This window comes from Seriola lalandi, unplaced genomic scaffold (genome assembly GCF_002814215.2).
Source record: "Seriola lalandi dorsalis isolate HSWRI2012SDOR001 ecotype SW California unplaced genomic scaffold, Sedor1 jcf7180002054801, whole genome shotgun sequence".
Taxonomy (NCBI): domain Eukaryota; kingdom Metazoa; phylum Chordata; class Actinopteri; order Carangiformes; family Carangidae; genus Seriola; species Seriola lalandi.
Genome location: NW_019525354.1, coordinates 121493 through 143323, shown reverse-complemented (window position 1 = coordinate 143323; position 21831 = coordinate 121493). Strand labels below are relative to the sequence as shown.

General features: G+C 42.6%; 2 protein-coding genes across 5 annotated transcripts in view; one reads left to right on the top strand and one right to left on the bottom strand.

Annotated features, from left to right (window-relative positions):
• Window positions 1-7371, top strand: part of afap1l2 (actin filament associated protein 1-like 2) — a 37776-nt gene extending 30405 nt beyond the window's left edge. For all 4 annotated transcript variants that reach the window (XM_087179230.1, XM_023426033.2, XM_023426034.2 and 1 more), the window contains 14 exons: window positions 65-276; window positions 1009-1188; window positions 1330-1416; window positions 1503-1587; window positions 1711-1815; window positions 2321-2529; window positions 3603-3748; window positions 3852-3963; window positions 4762-5016; window positions 5212-5515; window positions 5943-6116; window positions 6233-6420; window positions 6547-6732; window positions 6815-7371. In XM_087179230.1, coding sequence (XP_087035356.1) covers window positions 65-276; window positions 1009-1188; window positions 1330-1416; window positions 1503-1587; window positions 1711-1815; window positions 2321-2529; window positions 3603-3748; window positions 3852-3963; window positions 4762-5016; window positions 5212-5515; window positions 5943-6116; window positions 6233-6420; window positions 6547-6732; window positions 6815-6841 — 2270 coding nt within the window. In that variant the 3' untranslated portion in view covers window positions 6842-7371. The remainder of the gene's footprint in view (window positions 1-64; window positions 277-1008; window positions 1189-1329; window positions 1417-1502; window positions 1588-1710; window positions 1816-2320; window positions 2530-3602; window positions 3749-3851; window positions 3964-4761; window positions 5017-5211; window positions 5516-5942; window positions 6117-6232; window positions 6421-6546; window positions 6733-6814) is intronic.
• Window positions 7372-7921: 550 nt separating this feature from the next.
• Window positions 7922-21807, bottom strand: vwa2 (von Willebrand factor A domain containing 2). Its single transcript, XM_023426032.2, has 14 exons — window positions 21661-21807; window positions 18364-18425; window positions 15350-15424; window positions 14463-14596; window positions 14254-14363; window positions 12400-12597; window positions 12079-12212; window positions 11675-11804; window positions 10719-10774; window positions 10507-10614; window positions 9837-10418; window positions 8872-9423; window positions 8516-8638; window positions 7922-8349 (listed from the first exon to the last, which is right to left on the bottom strand). The coding sequence occupies exons 2-14, from the start codon at window positions 18413-18415 to the stop codon at window positions 8219-8221; spliced, it is 2385 nt and encodes a 794-aa protein (XP_023281800.1). The 5' UTR covers window positions 18416-18425; window positions 21661-21807; the 3' UTR covers window positions 7922-8218.
• Window positions 21808-21831: the final 24 nt, after the last annotated feature.

The window sequence follows — 21831 nt, the reverse complement described above, 5'->3', positions numbered from 1 at the left end:
CCCCACCCCCCCGGCCTTTGGTTCTCATTTCTTCAGTCGTGGCATCGTTGCTTTTTGTGTTCAGATGATGGGGAGGTAGTTAGTAGCTCATACGAGTCCTACGATGAGGAGGAAGTGACCAGAGGAAAGTCGCCGTCGGCGCAGCACCAGTGGCCATCAGCAGAGGCGTCCATCGAGCTGATGAAGGACGCTCGAATCTGCGCCTTCCTGTGGAGGAAGAAGTGGCTCGGCCAGTGGGCCAAACAGCTGTGTGTCATCAAAGACCATCGCCTGCTGGTGGGTATAAGACTGTGAGGAAATCAGAATTAAAATAAAATTATGGTCATGAGCACAGATGGTTTCATGAAGGGTTAGGGTTTGTTTATATTCTCCCTGTAATTATAACATTTCAATGTCACTCAACATGGACAAAAAAATAATGTTAAAGTCAGCAAATATGATGAAGCCAAATCCCTGGATTTATCTATATTAAAAAAGAAATTACATGTTGTGGTTTTGAGAGGAGTTACCTGCTATTTCTTGGAAAAACTTGAGCTAATCACCTTCCCGCTCCAGTGCACGGACATGAGGGTAGTATCGATCTTCTCATCTAACTAAAAAGAAAGCAAACAAACATATTTTCCCAAAATGGTGAACTTTTCCTTAAATGGTCGTAATTACAGCTGTGGTGCTCTTCTTACATGTTGTACTAAAAGATTACGCTGGACTTCACTAGTGAAAAAGATCAAAATAGGAAAAGTATGACTACTTTAAACCTATTTCTGTTTACTGGGATTGGCTTTATTTACTTTCCCCATCATCAAAAGCCTCCCAGTAGATGGTGACGCACTGGGTGGCACACTCAGGTGTGACACATGTTTCTATGCTGGTATTTGTTAAGTGTCAAACATAATTCATTCTAAAGTGCTGTACGATACCACAAGTATGTTGTGCGGCAATACTGTTCATGTTAAACAATTTAGCTGTTGCCTGCTTACTGTAAGTCAGTGTAATCTCTGCTTCCCTCAGTGCTACAAGAGCTCCAAGGAGCAGACGCCCCTGCTGGACGTGAGTCTGTTGGGCTGCAGCGTCGTCTACAAAGAGAAGCAGCTGAAGAGAAAAGAGCACAAGCTGAAGATCACTCCAGTGGGAGGGGAGGCCATCGTGCTGGGCCTGCAGAGCAAGGAGCAGACGGAGCAGTGGCTGAAGGTAAGCTATGCCAAAATCACCTCGCTCTTACTGTACGAGCTCTTAAAAACCCACCTGGAGCAGCGTTATTACCCAGCTGTTTGCTGCGTTTAACAGTGTGAATGTGTCAGCATTCATCAGCAATCCCTTCCCGTTCATTAGGTGATTCAGGAGATCAGCCCCAAGCCAGCTGAAAGCTGTGACCTCCAGCACTCTGTGTCCGACTCCCCGAGGCTCATCTGCACTAAGGTACACTTAATCCAAATATTTTATAGTTGGATTGCCTGCCCTCTATTGTTGTCATAAATGACTAAAATGTAGATGTGGACACACAGGGAGAGCTGAGTGAGAGATACTCAGTGGCTTCAGAGAGCGGCAGCAGCACTGACAGTCATGCTGAAACCCCTGAAAACAAAGATGGTGAGTTCTTCCTTATTTAGTGTCAACAGAGACTGGTTTAGGGACATGGTTCTGGTATTTGAAAGCAGAAATAATGTAAATAATCATGCCAAGCACCGTTCTACTTCCCCCCTTTCTCCACAGTGAAGAAAAAATACGGGGCAGGTTTGAAGTTCAGCAACCTCATGAACATTGGCAAGAAAAAACCTTCCTCATTAGAGAGCCCAGAGAAAAGTGTGGACACCTCAGGTGAGCGGAGGTCTGTTGTTTTATGTCAGGCTATGTTGTGAAGTCCCAAAGCATGTGCTGAATGTCACTCAGGTGCAGGTGCTATCCTGGAACATAGTACTCTTTGTGTTCTGCAGATGGTATGAGTATTAGCAGCAGAAGGTATATCTGTGGGTTTTTTTTAAGCCAGAGTAAACATGACAATATTTTCTCTTACGCAGCCATCTGATTAAAACACATGGTCATAATTAGACACTCCGGGGTCCTCTGTGCTGTGTAGTTAGTACCACAACAATATGTTAGCACTGATTTAGACAATAACCAATAGGAATCAATTGGTTTATGACATTAAACAAACACAGTTAACCGCTGGTCATGTCTAAAGGCCGAGTGAACTTGGTTTTGAATAAAATGCTGTGAGATGTTGGCATGTAAATACTCTTTAAAGAACTCATGTACATTATAAGTCACTAGGAAGTGAAACAGCAACCTCACGATGAAGTCACCTTCTCCCTTCCTCTGTCAGGCTACCTCAACGTGCTGGTGAACAGCCAGTGGCGGACCTGCTGGTGTCTTATCAAGAACGGTCAGCTATGGTTTTACCAGGACAAGGGCAAAAAAGTGAGCCAGCCGGCTGTAACCCTGGAGGGCTGCAGCGTTCTGCCCGACCCCAGCCCTGAGCACCTGTACTCCTTTAGGATCGACATGGATGGCACACAGGTGGCAACGTTAGAGGTAGACGACCGGTGTCTGTTCTGGTACTTTGCAACATCTCGCTCTAGGATCACAAGACTGTTTAACAATGCGTCACCTCGTGAAAGTGAGAGGTGACACTAACCCTCAAACCTAAAAATAAAAAGTGAGGTTGTGTCAATACTTGTGGGTTACAATCTACATGGGCTGATTAACCGAGATCATTTAAAATAGACCGAGATGTCTGGTGTACGTGATGTGTGCTTCCTGTCCTCATTTCATGTTTGCCTCGGATGAGAGCCTCACTCTGTTGTTCTGAAAAAATAAGCAGAAGTTTAACCTGTCTGGAGGTGCAGCTGCTTACAGGAAACAGACAGTGTCCTCGTTGGGAAACCTCTTTCTGCTGACATCAAACTTAACCTATGTAATATCTGTGCGCGCACAAGTGTGTTTGTGTGCACATGTGTGTGTGAAGGGTGGGGGTGTATTACAAAACTGTGGGATTTTGGGAACTAAAGCGACGCCCTTTTTCATTAGGTTTTCAGTACCACCCTGCTGCGGCACATATTTGGTCATAGGCAATGGAATTTAATGTTTAGTCTCGAGGGCTGTTTCTGACACATTTATGGTTTGTTTTTCTTCTTCTTTATGGATTTTTTATTCTTGATTTCAGACATTGAAACTTCCCTGGTCCAGTGTTTACTAAAAGAAACAAAAAAACAAAACAAAAGAAAACAACAGCCATCAGCTAATGTTTTCTTAATATGTGTCAAACCATTATGTGTTTGTAAGACGCCGCACAGCTCCATCAGATGAGCTGTTCAAATGGCCCAAAATTATAATAGGCTGGCAGCTTCTCATATTAAACTCTTTGTGTGTGTAATTGTTTACGTGTTAACACAACATAGTGCGACGTTAACAGCTGCACAAAAACCCCTTCTTTAACTGACTCGCAGAGAGATGGCGGACACACGAGTGACAAAACATATTCTTCATGTGTCAAAACAGCACATCCCTAGAAATACCTTCTAGCCATCAACCATGGTGAATTACGCTGCAGCAAACAAACCGATACTCTTTCTTTTCCCTTCCTCTCTTCTGCAAACCCCTCCCAGGCTAAGACATCAGCAGACATGGGTCACTGGCTGGGCCTCTTGCTGTCACAGATGGGGAGCAAGACAGACCCGGAGGAGCTGACGTACGACTACGTCAACTCTGAGAGGATCTCCAGCATCGTCAATGCTGCCAAGACTTCCTTATAGTAACGTCTTCACTTTCAGTCTTCTGAGGTGGGAATGTGTTCTTGATGTATGTGTTGGGACGATATTCAAGCGAAACCTCTGTGCGTCTGTGTGTCTCTGCAGCTTGATGCAGAGGAGGTATTCAGAGCCGAACACCTACATAGACAACCCGCCCTCCATCTCTCACAACTCTGATGAGCTGTATGATGACGTGGCGTCTATAGCTGATCCAGAGGTACGTTTACCATCAAGTTATCTAGAGTTAAAAAAAAAAATGAGACGCTTGACAGTATTTTTTACATTTGGTTATTTTTGGAAAATCATTAGTAAAATTTTGTGCATCACAGTGAACACACTTGAACTCAATCATTAAACTAATTTTCAGCATTTGTAAGTATCTCAGGAATCATTCTGGAAGACAAGAGCCTTACTATTTTACTTTGTGGAGATAATATAAAGACACGTTCAAAATGGAGAGGATTATTTTAGTAATATATGATAAAACATCCAATAAGGTTGCAATTATTTATTTTCATTATTGACTAATTACTAACTACCCATTATTTTCTGTTTGTCTGACCAACAGTTCAAAACCCAAAGCTATTCAGTTCACTCTCACAGAAAACCATAAAATATTCCCAGTAAAGAAGCTCGTACCAGGGAATTTTTAATTTAAAAAAAATACACAGTTGATTAATTGATAATAAAAATAGTTACCATTAAATTTCCTCAAATTTCCTCATTTAAAAAAGTAGCATGTGTTTTGAACAACTGGTTAAGAAAAAGAATGTTTGATAGGAAAGAATGAAAAACATGTTTAGACAGTTCCAGTTTTCATTTTAGTCAAAGATTACTGTAAACTTTAAATAGACGAAGTGCACTCTGGTGCATCAGCTGGTGGGGTGTTTTTTCCAAGAAAACACTGTTGTTGTTGTTGTTTTAATCAGTTTTCAAGTTTCACTTTCATTTTTACACGGACTCACTTCATCTGGCCGCTTGCCATCTCCTAATTTCCTGTCACCGTGTCATACAGGATGCTGAAGAGAGCGGCCTGCCAGACAGTGAGGACAACAACCTTCAGGAACATAATGAACCATCCACACAGGATGCCAAGAACTCAGAGGGAGCCGAGCAGGACCCTGACAACAGGGTTTACCTGGATCTTGTTCCTGTGCGCTCCTTCCTCCATACATCCTGTGGTGCTAAAACCCCACCCGCCAAAGAGACTTCTAGATATTCCCCGGTCCCACTACAGGAGCAGAAGGACTCCTCATGTCAAGTTAAAGAGGCGCGTAATAGGGATTTACTGTCTCATTCCTAAACTTATTCAATTTAAGGAAACAGATGTAACTTTGTACTAAATTTATTTCCTCATCTTTATGTGGAAAACACTAAAAGGCGACTCAGCAAGCGAACCATTGTTCTTAATAATTCTATTTGCTTGCACTTCCTTCATATTTTACATTTTGTCTACTGATTTCAGGTCAGTCCAACTAACTCCTCCGAGCCGGAGCCGACACCTGTGTTAAACGGAACAAGTCTGACTCCTGCTACATGCAAACCAGAACAAGCGTGCCCCCCGACTACCACGCCACAGCCACAGCAGTCGCAACCCAACCAACTCAAAACCACGTCCCAAAGCCAGGAGACGCCCAAGAGGATGAACCTGGGGATCCCACAGGCCTTCAACTCCCCTGGGGGACAGGCCCATAAAGGCCCGGCGGTTCACACTGCTGCCGGGTTCCCCCACAGTCCTCAACCCCTGCGGCCCAAGGCACACACCGTAGGTGAGAGTAAAGCACGAGGACACTGGGCTTGCCGGACACAAGGGAGGAGTAGAACAAAGAATAACACTTACACCTGCAATGTCGGGAGCATGTCACCTAGTCACTCATCAGTGTTACTCCCAACACGCAAACACACCCTTTTCAACATGAAGCAGAAAATGGTGCTGCTGCTTCTGTAATCTTAAATCACCATGGCTCCCTCTAGTGAAAGGCTGCATCCTCTGCAGTCAAAGGCACAGCTTCACAGTAGATTATAGTTTTATATGTTAAAAATAAATATTTGCTTTTCATAATCATTGCACCCTTTTTTTGTTTTTTCTTTGCGCCCTCAGGTAAATGTAAAGACGAATTTATTTCATTTTTTCTTTGTCTTTTTTTTATTTGCTTGTGCAAGAATTTTAAAGAAATGTCAACATTCAATTCCCAGGGTGTCCTGGTGCGGTTGAAGGGAAACTGGGTAAAAACCGCACAGAGGCAGACATGCGGCGCTACACGGATGAGCGCGACCGCCTGGAGAAAGAAAGGGAGGAGGTGAGGAGCAGTCTGGCAAACCTGAAGAAGGAGAGAAGGGAGACCAAAGAGGAGCTCAGTGCCTGCCAAGGTGAATATGCGCTTCCTGTAGCACTTGTGACAACAAAGACGTAGACTCTGATCTGTATGACTGACTGACTGACTGACTGACTGACTGACTGCCGGCTGTCTGTCTGTTCTCCTCAGATCCCAAGCAGCAGGCCTCACTAGAAGCCCGTTTGAAGCAGAAGGAGGAGGCGTGCCGAGAGGCGGAGCACCGCAGGGTTGAGGTGGAACTTCGGTTGGTAGAAGTGAAGGAAAGTCTGAAGAAGGTGGAGTCGGGGCCTTTCACACTGGGAACCACACTGGACAGCAGCCTCCAGGACACGCCCACGGTTAGTGTACTGGTCCTGTTGGTATAACTGCAGAACTTCAGAGCCCAAGCATTTCGTTTAGATGTTTTAAATGCTATGAATTTGATTTAAAAGGGCCCTGAACCATCTCTATCATTTTACCCGCAGCCTAAAGCAGCAACCCTGCCTGCTCCCCAGACATCATCATCATCCTCCTCCTCATCATCATCATCCCAACCCTCCAACAGCAACATCAGCGCGGACACAGCCTCTCCAGTCAACTCTGCCTCTGCACTAAAGAGCAGACCCGTCTCCATCATGGCCACGAAAGGCAAAGTCCTGCAGAAAGCTAAGGTGAGAGCACACTGAGGGCGTGGACACCATTTGGAGAAATGATTAAAACATGTATTATGGATTACCGTTTTTGTATTTGCAGGAGTGGGAGAAGAAATCCACCACCTAGGAGGAAATCTCATGATCAAGTTTCACTGGGTTCGGTCGGCCGTCCACGACTCTTCCTACTCAAGCCAAGTTAACAAACCAGACAGTTAAATCAACATCCTCCCTTCTCTTGATCCTTCATCCTCATCACTTTCTTGCCAAGACTATAAAGAGCCAATCAGAGGGAGGCACAAGCTGTCCTCTTAAATACCACTGGATAATCTTGGTTTTAATGACTCAAGTTGTTTGTTTCCCCATTTCCTCGTGGGAGGAATTTGATGTAGTAGCATTTTGGCCAGTCTAACAATTGTTCTTGATAATGATAAAAAGGGATGTTTCAACACTGCAAACAGCCAAATATTTGAAACCACTGAAATCTGAGAAAGAAAGATGCCCCTCTACTAAATTGGCCACTTTGTACACTTTTTGTAGCTTGGTTCATATATGCTGGTAGCCAAGATGTAAATATATTTACACCATTATTCAGCCTTTTGGCTTGTATTGCTAGCTAGAAATGCACTTTTTATTCAAATAAAAATGTACTGACAACAATACCAGCTTGAGAACTGCTCATTAAAATGTCTCCTTTTCATGTTTGACCTTGCATCTGTGTGTCCAGCTCGTCTGTTGAAAACAAACTCAAGGTTACATTTGCACAGGGAAACTGCAGCATTAAACATTTAAAGGGTAATTAGAGTAAACGCTTTCACTCCTCACTAATGAATTTAAAACATTTATGAGTGGGACTCATTTGACACGACGATGTGTTTACATCTTCTTTTGGTTAGTAATTTAAATGAGTGGTCGTTTCAGCTCGTTAGCTTTTGCAACAGTAGAATAATTCTACTGTTTAAATAGACACTTTTTACTAAAGCTGGACTGCAAATCACGTATTATGAAATTTTTTCCCATTAGAAGTTTTTTCTCTTTTCCCCAAGAAGTATTTTAGTAAAGGGGAAGTTTAAGCAATGTAATATATCACTAATATAACATGCATAGAATTTGGTTCATTAGAGTGAACTAACAATCTTTTTTTTTTTTTTAAATATCTAAAAACCTCTGTCAGTTAAGCAAATTAAAAAATAAAATCATGACACAGATATACACTATAATATAAAAGTTTACATCTTTGAAAAGACAAGAGAAGCATGTTGAGACAATTGCACAACAGTGAGCACAAAATTCAACAAAAACAAACTAATGGACACCACAGTAGAGATACATACAGTGTTGAAGGCACTTGTTGAAGTTCATGTGCAAGTTCAAATATTGAAACAGTAACAAGGTTAACAGTAACATTAGTTTTCCCTTTACTCCAGTGTGTACTCGCAAACATCCTTAGAGTCCATAGGTGATTTGTTTCTGTGTGTAGTATATGTGTTTATGTGTGTATGGTGTATCAGGCGGCATGTCTCCGGCGGTGTAGTTTGTAGTGATGCAGGAGCTCCTGGTGGCTCTTCTTCTGCCTGCTCTTCTTCCTCAGGCCAACGGGCCTCGGAAGATCTCCTCTGGATGAAGGCCTGCTGCTTCCTAACGGATACAACCACAGAAAAAGTTATCACTTCTGCATAATTATGCAAACAATGCAGTGTTTTTTGGCCACCATACCATTTCTCCAGGCTGAAGTATGCCATGGTTACCTTTGCATTAAAAAGGGAAAATTAAGGAAAGAAGACTTCTCATTAATGCCACTGACTTGTTTCACAGTGTGGTCCCTCAAAGCCTTGGCACTGACAGCGGAAGCTCCCTCCTGCCAGGATGCAGGTCCCATCATTCATACACGGGTTCGGACTGCACAGGTTCACCGGCTTCTTTACCTCTGATTGAAAGAATATAATCATAAAACAGCAAATTACCATTCTGTAAACTACACAAATTCATATTTTACAGGCCCCTCAGCATCTGTTTTCTGTTTATAGAAAGAAGTCTTAGTGAAAGGAAATCAGAAAAACAAACAATACATTGCAGATTACATGTTTCCTTATCTACCCCTTACTCCTATCCATAGAGCAGCAAAGGTTTGATAACAGAGGTATTTCCCTGAACGCTCACCTGAACACAACATCTGCACCAGAACATCCTCAAAGTACTTGAGATCCTCATACGACGGCACCGAGATCATGTGCTCCTCTGAGCCAGCGATCTGCAGCAGCCTCTGTCTCTGTACATCTCCGATACCGATCACAAACAGTGAAACGCCATTGTCTCTCATCTTTTGCGCTGGCACGGCAGCATCGTCCCCGCCCGACCCGTCAGTCACCACCACCACAGCCTTGTTGACTCCGGGCCGCGCACCTTTGGCCACAGTCAGGACGTTGGAGTGGATGTGGAGTAAAGCGGTGCCGGTGGAAGCCACTCCACCCATGTAGTTGGCGTCGCCCACTGCCTTGAGGATGGCAGAGCCTGTCTCGTGGGTGTCCAGGTTGAAGACGGTGTTGGGTCTCCGTCCGTAAGCGACAAGTGACATTTGGGCCACGTCACGGTTGACGTCGAACTGCACGGTGAGGCTGCGCACAAAGTCGCGCAGCGTGGCAAAGTTATCGCGGCCGACACCGGCTGAGGCATCCAGAGCAAACACCAGGTCCACTGCTTGGCCCAGGCAACCTGGAAGACAAAAAGGGCAAAGAATTATTATTCATTAGTACAACTTGAACCATACAAAATGTATGAGTTAGAAGTAGGGGGTTGTTACTATCAGCCACAAATAGGAGAATTTAAAGATTAAACTTTATGTTTTACATCTTAAAAAAAAACAAAAAAAAACAAAGTAAGTAAGTATGTACATTTTTTAAAGTATTTTTTACATTATATTTTGTGCCTTTGTTGGATATGAATGCTTTTCTCCCTCTCTAAATGAATGACTATAAAATAACACCACTACATTTGGAATGATGGAATTTGGATGTTTTATAAAGGTATTACATATACAGTAAGTATTACTTTACAAATGGTGATGATGAACCAGAATATTGTATGAAATGAATGTGTGAAACAGTGCTCTGTTGCCCATCAGGTACCTTGTGTGTCCACACTGCAGATCTTGGCCTTGAGCTCAGGGATCTTGGCAGTGAACCTGTCAGGTGATGTGTAGGTGAGAGTCCTCTGGGGATTCCCTGTGATATTATTCAGCTGTTCCTTTAAGTAGTCTGGTCCCACCCCTATGAGGAAGATCTCTCTGTCCCGTGCATATTTTGAAGGCTCTACCACGTTGTCGACAGAAGGCGTGGCAGTGAGCAGCACCACCACGCGAGGAAGGTCATCTGCGACATCGGCAAAGACCGGCGCACTCACGAAGCCGTGGCGTGTGACGTAACGGAGTGCCTGACCTGTCTTGGTCTCGCCGCCGATTGGTTGAAGCGCGTTCACTGCCTTAAGCAGACCCCTCAGGTCCCCTTTAAACTTGCCCACCTGGGCTTCTACTCGAGCCTCTGCGCCAAACACCGCCAGGCCGACTTTACTGGGGCTGTCAGACCCGATCACTGTCTGCAGGAAGCGCTTTAAGAAGGACTTGAGGCGGAGGAAGCCCTCCAGGGTGAGAGTGGCAGAGCCCTCCAGCAGGAAGAGCAGGTCCACAGAGCAGTCCAGTGATAACGCAGGAGCTGAGGAGGGAGGGAGGGTTTAGTTCATTTCATCTCTGCACTGAAGTGTTGCGAAAATCACAGCAAGCGTACAGAGCAGCGAACAAACCACAGTGTGGGTCTCCTCCGTAGCCAGGCGGACACACGCAGTGGTAGCCCTCTGGACCTTCTGATACACATGTTCCACCGTTCAGACACGGCTGAGAGTCACAGGGATCTACAGAGAGAGTGGCAGGAAATTAGCTGACAGACATATCTCAACAAACACACACTGTCTACAGAAGAGTAAGAGGGCAGCTGGAATCAAAGGGAGGCTGTCACCTGGACAGATAGTCCGATGGCAGACTGTCTGGTGTCTCTTGTAAGCCTTGTTGTACCTGCAACACACAGATTTGGCCCAAACAAAGATTCAAACATTCTGTAAGTCTGAAATAAATGAAAGATGTATATTTTTGAAAAGGATCATTTTCTTTGTTTTCTTTTTTTCTCTCTAAAAAATTAAATTTCCATTTTCAAATTGGTTCTCTTTTGCCAGTTCTGTAATGGAAAAATAATCTTTGAGCCTTATCAGGTAACAGACTATGAAAAAGTTTTTCACTTTGATTGTAATTAGTTAACTGCCATTTATATGAATCTTTATTTACATGATTATATACAAATATAAAACACTCATTTTACTGTCACCCTTTATGAGTATATTCAGGAGAAACGGGGCATTTGTAAGATCAAATGAAAAGCTGTGATGGTTCTCTAATGGCTCTCACTGAGCTCTGCCCGCCTCAGGCCATTTCACCGTGGTAAAGCTGTAATGTTCTGTGAAATTAAGTTTGTCAAAGGCCATTCTGATTTTCCATGGGAGGATCCGACAGATTTACATTCGCTCGACCCTCACACTGACACATTCCACCACTTGTCTTGTTGCTCACCGAGCAGTGAGAGAACAGCGTTACATGTTCAGCTACAGCACACAGATTTTTGTACAGTCTTCTTCTTTATCATAATCCAGTTTCTGTGGCCTCTTTAATACCTGCCAGATACTCTGTCCTGGGGTATGCTGCTCAGTAGAGAAACCAAACCCAAGTAGAACGAAACCAAAAACCGAACCAACTAGATTTTAATTTCTGGTCAGCAAGTATCTGGTGCTGATTTACAGGGACGTATGTACGGAACAACTATGGAGAAACTGTCTGTAATTTAGATTTTGATGTGAAGCTGTAGCTATTAAAGTGGCGTCACTGGTGAATGTTTTTTCTTTTGTAAAAGTGCACAAAACTTACCTGTAGTAGGGACAGAGAGATGTGTATGGGGAATATCCCTTAGAGCCTTTCCAACACATGAAATTCCCCTGCAGCGCTTTCACTGTCTCCAGTGTCTTCCTCTCACAGGGAAACGACTCCATCTGACAGCCTGGAGAGCAGAGCAGGAAGTTTGGGATTGGTATTAGATCGAGAGGATAGACAGAGGGATGTTGGGAGTGGACGTGAATGGAGAATAGTAACAGGGAGGAGGTGAGAGAGACAATTTAGATCATTTTAAGACTCATTTCCTTCTTTCCACACATAAAAGTTATATTACGATTTCTCTAGTGGACATTTAACTATTTCCAAATCATTTATGTCCAGTGACACCAACCTCATGATGTCTATACAAGTGGATAATTAGTGTCGAGGAGGAGCCCCACCTGCTTGTGTGGAGTTGCAGACAGAGAAGGTGGCCAGTGTGGTGTACAGGCCATTGACAGCATCGTGGAAATGCTCTGCAAAGAAGACATGGCTCTCCATTGGCTCACTGGCTAGAGCGTGAAGCTCCTCCCACCTGTAAAACGTTCAAAACAGTTATGAAAGCTTATAAGAAAAATTAAGATTTATTGTAGTTTAGTCTTTCTATTCCATCTCATAACGGTTCTCCTTTTCCTTTAAATTGCATTGCACACAGAAATAACAGAATCATTAACAATTAATAATTTTATCCCTGATCATTATTTCCCAGCCGTCAGACATACCTGGGATAGCGCAGGCCGATGGCAAACAAGACCACGCCTGTCTCTTTGAGCTGTGTAGCCGCCTGCACCACGTTGCCCTGTGACCTCCCATCTGATAGGAGGATGGCGATCCGGGCCACAGAGGACGAGTTACGACCGCCTGGGAAACCCTTCCTCAGGATGTACTTGAGAGCCAGGCCTGTCTGGGTGCTGCCTCCCCTGAGAGTCCAGAGTATTGAAGAATGGGATTTTTTAATGTTATTGTTAGAACAATACTGACGGAGAATATGTACAGTCCTCCAGAAGCCAGCCAGAGTCAAAAATCTACTGCCCGTTACTGCCAAAATAAACCGCAGAACAATTTTATTTGGATTCCCCTTTTAGCTCTTGGACCGAAAATGTATGAAGAGATCGTGTGAGTGTTGGCGAAGTTTCATCACCTCAGGACTCGAGAAAACCAGTTTAAAACCTATTATACGTTTTTTCAAAAACTCATAAATGTCATTCAGAGCAGGAGCCTCATTCAGTCTTCCCACCAGACACACATTTCACATGAACACAAAGCTGTGATGTGCAGATAGTGATGGGTTTCAGTGCCATCTTATTCTTTCTTTTTTCCTTTTTTTCTTTTTGTCTCGTTGCAGTTGCGGAAACAACAAACATGTCTGCTTGGAGGCTGAAACTACAAAACAATACAGCAAAAACCACAAAGGCCTCCAGGCTTCATTTAATCATCTTAGCTTCCTTGCAGAGATTTATGTCAACAACACAAGCGCAAACTGAAAAGCAGATTTCTTTTTTTTTTTCCTTCATGCACCACAATACATATTACATAACACACACTGTGCACACAATGTAGACAAGTTGTGTCTTAGACACTGGTGAATTCTTGTTTTCAGTGCAGCAGGCAAACTAAACATAAAGATTTTGGATAAAGACTCATCATCGTATAATGATAATTACTGTCACTTTAGATAAGCTTTTACAGCCGTTGTTTACAGTTTTTATCCGATTTAAGACTTGCTTTGACAACACTGTGTTTGTGCATCTTATGTCTTGTACCTTTTTTAAAAATGTGTCATTAAATCCATCAAAAAGCAGCTTTAGCACAGACATCTTTTGAGTGGATTTAGCCACTGAACTGCAAATCAGCTTTGGTTAGAGTCTCTTTTTTATGTCAATGTTTTCTGCAGTGCTGTTAGTTCAGTATATGTATTTGTTTTATTCATATTTTCTTTCTGTTTTTATTCACATTCTCTGGCATAAGATTAGTCAGAAGAAGAGATGTAGGATATGGAATTGGTTTGAATGGAGAAAACGCTAAATGTATTATAAACTGAGCATCAGCGAAAAGAAACATTTATACATTTAAACTGTCTAAGGTGCTAGTTAGATTTCAGGCAATGGGACAGTTAGCAGCCATTTCAAACCAGATGGCAAGCCAAAATGATACTAATAAACTGTCAACATCTCGCACACGAACTCGCACACACTTGGCCAAATTACCCTCCTCTTCCTCGGCTTATGCCCTGATCCAGTATCCAGTGACCACCTGTGGTGAGCCTCTAATCTGAAATTAATTTGTTTTTCTTCCCAGGGAGTTGGTGGAGTTTGGTGTCATTTATCCTCTGAACATGTGTGTCTGTGTGTGTTTTGCCTCAACGTGAATTTGAACTAAATCCAGTTCAGGTCATGTAGATCACCTTACAGAAAAGCATTTGTGCTTTTACATTGTCTTAGACATTTAGGATGCCAATTCTTTCAGTCGTGTTGTTTCATCAGACAAATTTAACTGAAAATCACACTTTGAATAACAAAATATCTTCCATCCTGAAATGTGTTCTCACTTCAGGTGAGATGAGAGGAGACACACACCTGTAAGAAATCTTTTTCATGTGCTTCTTCAGCTCTTGTTTGGTGGTGTATGAGTCAAGGGAAATCTCCAGCCGGGGAGTCGAGCTGAACTGAATCAAACCGACTCGCACCTGGACAAGGGAGGGATTGCATGAGTACTGATTGACAGGAGATAAGGGGGAGAGAGAGAGGGAGAGAGAGAGACATGAGAGAATAGAAAGAAAACAAACCTTGTTTGGTCCAATGTCTAACGCTTGACAGAGTTTGATTGCATAGTGTTTGGACCTCTCAAAACTGCCCTTCCCCACGCTGTAGGAGCCGTCCATGAGAAAGAGGATATCTATAGCTGCTGAGCACTGCATCGCTTCCCATGGAAACACAGAAGAAAAAGTGAAACCCACTGGATGTCTGGATAAAGAAGTAGGTCCAAACTCATTCAATGTCTAAACCAATGCATTCCTGGCAAAGAGCTCCTATTCTATCAATGTAAACAGGGGATTATGGGATTATGCTGATTAGTTATCAAACTGGCTTTTGCAGATGAAAATAATACCTTGCTATAATAAGAGAAAAACAGCTTAGCATGCCAGAGCTCAATTTTCTTTACCTGGGGAACACACTCATAAAACCATTACCAAGCAAAAACTCTTCCTCTCTCTCCCGAGCGTGTCTGCACTCGCTGGCTGCATAAATAATGTGCGGTGTTGCTGTCATGTTAGAATGTGCAGCTGATCATGAAGAGGGCCATTAGAGACAGAGAGAGTGTGCCGTCTGTCTGTCTGTCAGCCACTGGCTCTGTTTGTGTGAAAGTCATCTCCAAACAGAGACATCAGGCTAATAAGACCACCACCCACCAGAGGATTCGTTCAGTCACCCTACCTCGTCATTTATCCATGTGCTACAACTGCATCGTCCTTTATAACGTTTGTATAACGTTTATAACGTTTGTCAGACCCTGTGCATTCTGTCACTTTACACACCTTGCTATAATGATGGTAAATTCCTTGATTAGGTGTTTCTGACTGAGCTGCATATTATTTATTGCGGAACACTAGATCAGTGTCATAATTTCTTAACCATTTTTTCATATTAAATGTGGATTTGGTAACATACTCACTTTCTCCTGCCGAGTTGATTTTTACAATGTTCTCATGGCTGGTCTGGATCTCCTGCACCGTGGTGCCCTGCTGGACTAGAAGGGACAAACAACAGGGAGGTTGGTCCACTGCCACACATACAGTATGTATACAAAATAATGCAGTGACGAGCGGTCACAATCCAAGACTTAAAAATTAAAGTGTCTGTGTCTCCACCCCCAAAATAAACCACTCACACACAGATAAACAGTGACAGGGTTAGTGATCTTGCTGTTGTTGATGAAAACAAGCGCTAGCACTTTGACTCAAAATTGACAGTGTGATTTACATTATACTGTATATACCTCTGCAGTTGGATCAAGATAGAAGGATAAAGAAGATGCATTTAGAAGCAAATGCTCTGAGGACCTAAATACTTCTGTATGTATACAGAAGTATGTCTGTCTCTGTCCAGTGTCATTCAAAAACTATCATTAGAGGCTTCAAATAAATAAGATATAAAACAATAAATGGGATACTGTCCCTGAAGCCAGTGCAGTTCTCTGACTCCCACTTGACCCCTTCTGTGATGGATAATTGACTATTTAAAGCTAATGTGAATGGACAAGTGAAGAAAACCATTCTTTCACTCTATTCACTGAAAGGACGTCGCTCTATTCAGGCACACGTTCAGCCCAGAGAGGAGAGGGAGAGGGACATTATGATTTCCTGTACAGCATGTGAACATGCCTTGTTGTCCCTGGTAACCCCAACGGGTAACAGAGGTATTTGTCCGGCACGGAGACGGAGCACTTGAGTGATTTTTGCAAACATGCATCTCCACGTTGAACAGATTCTACTCTTTGAATAGCACAGCCCTTCTCCTCAGTCGGAGAGAAGGGAGAAAATTTGTAGGTGCATTGTAACGCTTTGGGCTGTCCGCCTTGTGCTGATTTAGTACCTGCTAATTAGCTGAAATAGGTGATATGCCTTGTGTTTACTGATAAAAGAGCAAAATGACAAAGGAGGACAGAAAGCTCATGGGAAGGTTCCATGTGCAAGAGTTCAATAGAAATAAGAACATATCTGCTTCAGAGAGTTTGGTGCCAACACTTGGTGCTTTCAGGATTGGGGAGAAAAGATATGACAATCAGTAATTACTTGCTACTTAACAGATACTATGATAAATGGTCATATTTTGGAAACTAGTGGTTTATGTGTCATAAGGATTATTCAGTGTAAAAATATCAACAAAAACATTATTTTATTCAACTGAAATTAGCTTCAAATCACATATGACTACACCACCTGAAAGAGGACTGCAACGGACAATTATTTATACCAAACATGGTCCTGCTCTACCGGCATAGAGGCTGGAAACAACCATTTTTGGTAGAGTTTATTGATAAGTACTGGTGGTAATCTCAGTGCTCTCTGACTTCACATCCCTCTTTAAATGCCAATGACATCCTGGTCTTTACAGAAAATCTTCCATCAGTCCATAGAAAGAAAGAAAGCAAAATTCACGAGGTCAAGAATCATCAGTGTAAACACCAAGAGAATAATAATGGTCAAAGAAAAGTACCACCTGCAACCCAGGGGTCTACACGCTCTTCACTATCCTGACCCTTTCATCTCCCCCTAATTCCAATGTCATTCCCAGCCTATAGTCCTCCTGACAGTGAAAGTTTAGGGTCTTGGCAAGCTGCTGTCTCATGGTCAGTGGGGCCCCAGTTCGCTGAACAAAAGGTCTGTCTGTTCAGCCAAGTGCCTCGAGCAAAAATGACTGTGTATCTTTAATGTCTGTGAATGAAAATGTAGCAGGAAAGTCAGGAGCAAGGTAATGAGCAAGAATCCTCAGGCTGAGGAGTTGGTGTCTAATTGACATTAATCCCACCACAGTGTGGGGAGTAAAATCCTCTTCAAATCAGAGATAGAAACTTGGACCAGATTCTACCTATCTGTGAAATTTAATTTGACAGGCTGGATTACATGAAGCACTGCAACATGTTATCTGTGTTGTCAGCACAGGAGGAAAAGGGGGGCGTCTTGACAAGGTGAAACAGTCTGGTTTGCTCAAGTTCAAAGTCTTAAAATGGCCAGTAATAAATACTTCAGATGGTGCTAAAGCTGTCATTTTTGAAAACAACTCAGAGATTATATTGCCCCACGCTCCCGCCTCTCCCCTCAGGCAAATACCGATGGCGCTCTGGGGTCCAGGAGAACAACTGACAATGCGCTATAAAAGCGATGCAAAATTTGACTTGCCTGGAAACGAAACAGCATTTTGAGCACAGGAGGCAGGAAATCACTTTGAAGAGAAGATAATGGGGATTCTTCAGCACTGGGGACTTGACAGGTTTTCACCGTAAAATATCTTGTAAAAAAGGATCTCAGGCTGAGCATCAATGAAGGATCTTACATTTCCCACCATGCTGTGCACGAATATGCTCACTGTAGCTGTGATTTTTATTACACTGACTTCATTCTTTCTCCCGCAAACACTTACACCTGTCACTACATGCCTAATGTTAACATTTATCTCAACTTTAGTCAAACACTAACTGTGAAATGGCCCATTTTAAGTGCTGAGGTTCATAAACACATACAGGCTGTTTCCCACCGTTTTCAGTCTTTATGGTAAGATAAGCTAACTGGCTTCTGGCTGTAGTATCATATTTACCGTGAAGAAAAATGAGCATCTATCTTCTCATCAAATTCTTAAAAAACAGAATGTGGAACTGTTTTCTATAGATAATGTGTGCAAAAAAAATTTAATGTACAAATGTGGATGTAAAAAAGGTGTAACTGCATAACAGGGTTTTCTCAGCCAGGCTTGAACAGGTTGTGTGTATTGTCACATTTTCTATATTTGCTGTACTTTCCAAATGATTTAGAGTGGCCAAACGTTAGTAATGAAGAGGGATTAAAAACATTCCAACCTAGTACTTTAAAGTGCCCTTAATCTAAAAGGCTCCAAATACCAGAGAAGCACAGAAGACACTCCTCCACTTCAACTGAATGAAAAAACAGTAATAAAAATCAATCAACCAACCTTGAAGAAGCAGCAGTGTTAAGAGGAGCGAGAGATGGATATCAGGGTGCATGTTGGGACACCTGGAATGATAAACAAAGGCATAAACTTAAAGAGAATACAGAACAAAACACAACAACCAGCAGGAGAGATTGTGGGAGATTTAAGTGTTATAGGGAGAAAAAAAAAAAAAAGAAGTGAGATAGGAGCGTTCAGAAGCCAACAAGCTTGAAGTACTGTACATACATTTTGCATGCTTGTTTTTACATTATTTCTACAGAGAGCCTAGCAATCACATTGAATTGAATGAGGCTAAGAGGACAGGGGAGAGGTGAAGTGTGTTTAGTGTCGTCCTACCAGACAATCAGTGAAGACATATGCTAGCCACAGGCCACATTTACCTCCTGAACAGGTAAGTTAAGTGGCAAAATCGTAACTTGCCATGTTTTCTCAGCTAAGTGTAGGGCGACCTTTCAACAGGGTCAAATGACAGCCTCCAGGAATTTGGTGTGTACAAAAACACTCTTCACTACACAAAAGGTGTCCACAGATGCACCAACACCTCACTGACTTGACACCAGCACGTGGATCAATGTTAAGTTTACAATAAACTAACTGAATTTCTCAAAGCAACACAAAGACATTATGTGCATTTGATGCGTGTGCAATGAGGAAGCCTAAGAAAGGTTGTTTATAACAGGAGTGTGTTAAACCGCGAGTATGCATTGAGGGCTGTGTATGTGAGTGTGTGTTTGAGAGTATGTCCCCAATATCTATCTGTGTAATCATCAGCGTGTTGCCCCGGGGGGCGGGTTGCCAGGACGAGGCTTAATATTGCAAAGGCATGTGGACAAATTATGAAGATGTCACCATGAGTACACAGCACACTTTCTAGGTGTCACTTCATGTTGTTAAGGTCACAGAGGTTTTGTTGTGACAGTGTCAAAAGCTTCAAAAAAAAAAAAAAAATGACTGGCTTCACAAAGCAGGACTGTTAGAATTGATTGCATTTGATTATACCAGTAAACCAAATAAACTGTCGAGTGCATATGATAACTTCACATTATAATGTACTCCACTTGCCTGGCATGCATCTAAGTCAAGGATTAAAAATCCCACCTGCCTTGTTCTGTATGTTCATTGTTGGGTGAACATAAGAAGTTGAGGGGCTGCAGATAAAGTTTGATTCACTCTGGCTGCTGATAAGCCCTGCCATAATATCCTGCCTGTGTGTGTGTTTGTGTGCGCATTGGGGTGGTCAATGAGGACGGATTTGCCAGATAAAGCCTCCCTATAGGTGAGGCCATGTGTATTTCTGAGACAGAGATAGAATTGTGTGCAGGAGGGAACCTCGCTTTAAGAGGAGTCTGTGTGTCTGTGATACAGATCTGCAGAGCTGACATGCAGCGACTGTCTGAGAAGCCCCGGGCTGATACACATCACCAGGGGCTATTGATGCTGTATTTGCACACTCGCTGGTACGCCTTGAGGACAAGAGATTTCATTACTGCTGGGGGTGGGGGGTAGCTTTGAATGTCTGCACTGCACACCCACACGCGCTTGGGAGGAGAAAGCAGTCATGCATGCCTCCAAATAAAACACACACACACACACACATATAAATATATACATACACACACACGTGCACATCACACACCTGTCTCGAAGTTGGCTGCTTCTTCACAAGCATTCTTCTGGATCCCTCCACCCCTCATCTTTCTGTCTTCCCCACTTCCCTGCTGTCAGTGAACATCTTTCTGCTCTGGCTACACTGGAAGCTTCATTCCAGCCACGCTGAATGACTTCTACAGACAAACTTTCGGGTCATCTATCTGCACATGGTGTTTATATCAAAAGCACTTCATGTTCTTATCTTGCCATCGGTATCCCAAACATGTCACTGAAAATCATAATTGTAAATGACAATTGTAACAGGGTAAGGGCATTTTTATTAGGTAAAATGTATTCTGACTTTAAACTAAAAATTATACTAAATTGGGGGCATGCCTGAAAATGTAACCATTAAAAAAAAAAAAAAAAAGAAAAAAAAAAAGGCCTCAACCATGAATTTGCCGCCTGTTTTGAATTGGTTGGCAGGTTGGAAAGTGTCTCCACTGTGTAGTCTGTAATTAGAAAAGAGTGCTAGCCTTTGGACTAACTTCATACCAAATCTCCAAACCTGTACTTGGAGGTGTGTCACTTTGAGAAACATCCTTACAGTTTAAATTATTTCAGAATGAGTCACCTCAAATTGCTACTTTTAAAACAACAGAAGAACAAATGTGGAAACTTTTTTTCCCCCCCACAAAAGGAGACAACGCTCTGATTAAAAGCCACAACTGACTATAATTCACAAAGCGTTGGTATGCATTTAAGCAAGGGAATGTGTTGCACGAACGAGCTGGCAACCACACACACAGAGGATGTAAAGCCCTATTCTCCAGTGGGTTATTACACATCACAAACCAAAAGGAAACTGAATTAAAAACCAAATCCTTAAACTTCACAACAACTTAAGGTGGTGGTTCATTCTTAGTTGATCAATAACCTATTAAAAGCTCCCTGTCTTCATGATTGATTTTTAACACCACAAATTTTGACTTGCGTTCAGGTACTGAAGACAAAGACACATACAGTCATGCTCTTACAACAGGTAAACATGAGCTATAATTTCAGGATGAAATTACGAGAAAAATCTATTTAAGTTTCCTTGCAGCTTAACTTCTAGTCAACCCTGTCAGCATCTGGTCACTCTTAAATGTGTCAAGGGGCAAGGCAGGTTTCAGATGAAGCCAGAGGTGATGACCCTGACATGCAACAGGAGCCAGGGTTTACTCAAGAAGTCAAACAAATTGATGGAGTCAACCCACTTAGGTAGTAAGTAGGTAGATGGAATTCAAGAAATGCATTTAATTACTTTTAAGTTCACTGCAGTCGTCTCGTTACCTGTGGTTTGTATTACAACGAAATTGATGTACTAACTTTATTCATATACTGGAACTTAGTAGTAGTATTTACCAAAAGGGTTTAGGTTAAAATGTGACATTTTCTTGTAATATAAATCAGAGCAGGGGACAGTCTCATTTACTTCAACACAGGAATCTGAGTCCATCACTGCGAGGTTGCTTTGCAAATTTCCAAAACGTCCACCTGTCTCCGCGTTGTTAGCTTTTTTTTTTTTGTAGCAATCATTGGTCAACACTAAAATATATTTTTTTTACATTCACAAACATGTTGCATTACATCAGATTTCGCCCTCCACTATCAGGCGTGCCAAACAAACGCTCCTCCATGTTAACAAAAAATAAATCGTCTTACCATACGCTGTTTATTGTCCTTGAGTTTAAGGCGCGTCTTTCAGTGGCCAGTCCTCCCCGCTTCTCCACACCGCTTTGTTTCCGCACAAGTCTGATCTGCTGGCTTTCTTCTCCGCACAGGAGTGCAGCGACCCCACCTACTCGCCATGCCCACCTCTGATGTTCCTGCACC

What these genes read in the sequence shown, in the direction of transcription:
- vwa2 (XM_023426032.2), bottom strand. Translation starts at nt 18,415, where the DNA reads ATGCACCCTGATATCCATCTCTCGCTCCTCTTAACACTGCTGCTTCTT. An exon ending in CTGCAACTCCACACAAGCAG is followed by an intron (nt 11,805 to 12,078) that starts GTGGGGCTCCTC and finishes TCTGCTCTCCAG; the next exon opens with GCTGTCAGATGGAGTCGTTT. An exon ending in GGGACCACACTGTGAAACAA is followed by an intron (nt 8,350 to 8,515) that starts GTCAGTGGCATT and finishes TGTATCCGTTAG; the next exon opens with GAAGCAGCAGGCCTTCATCC.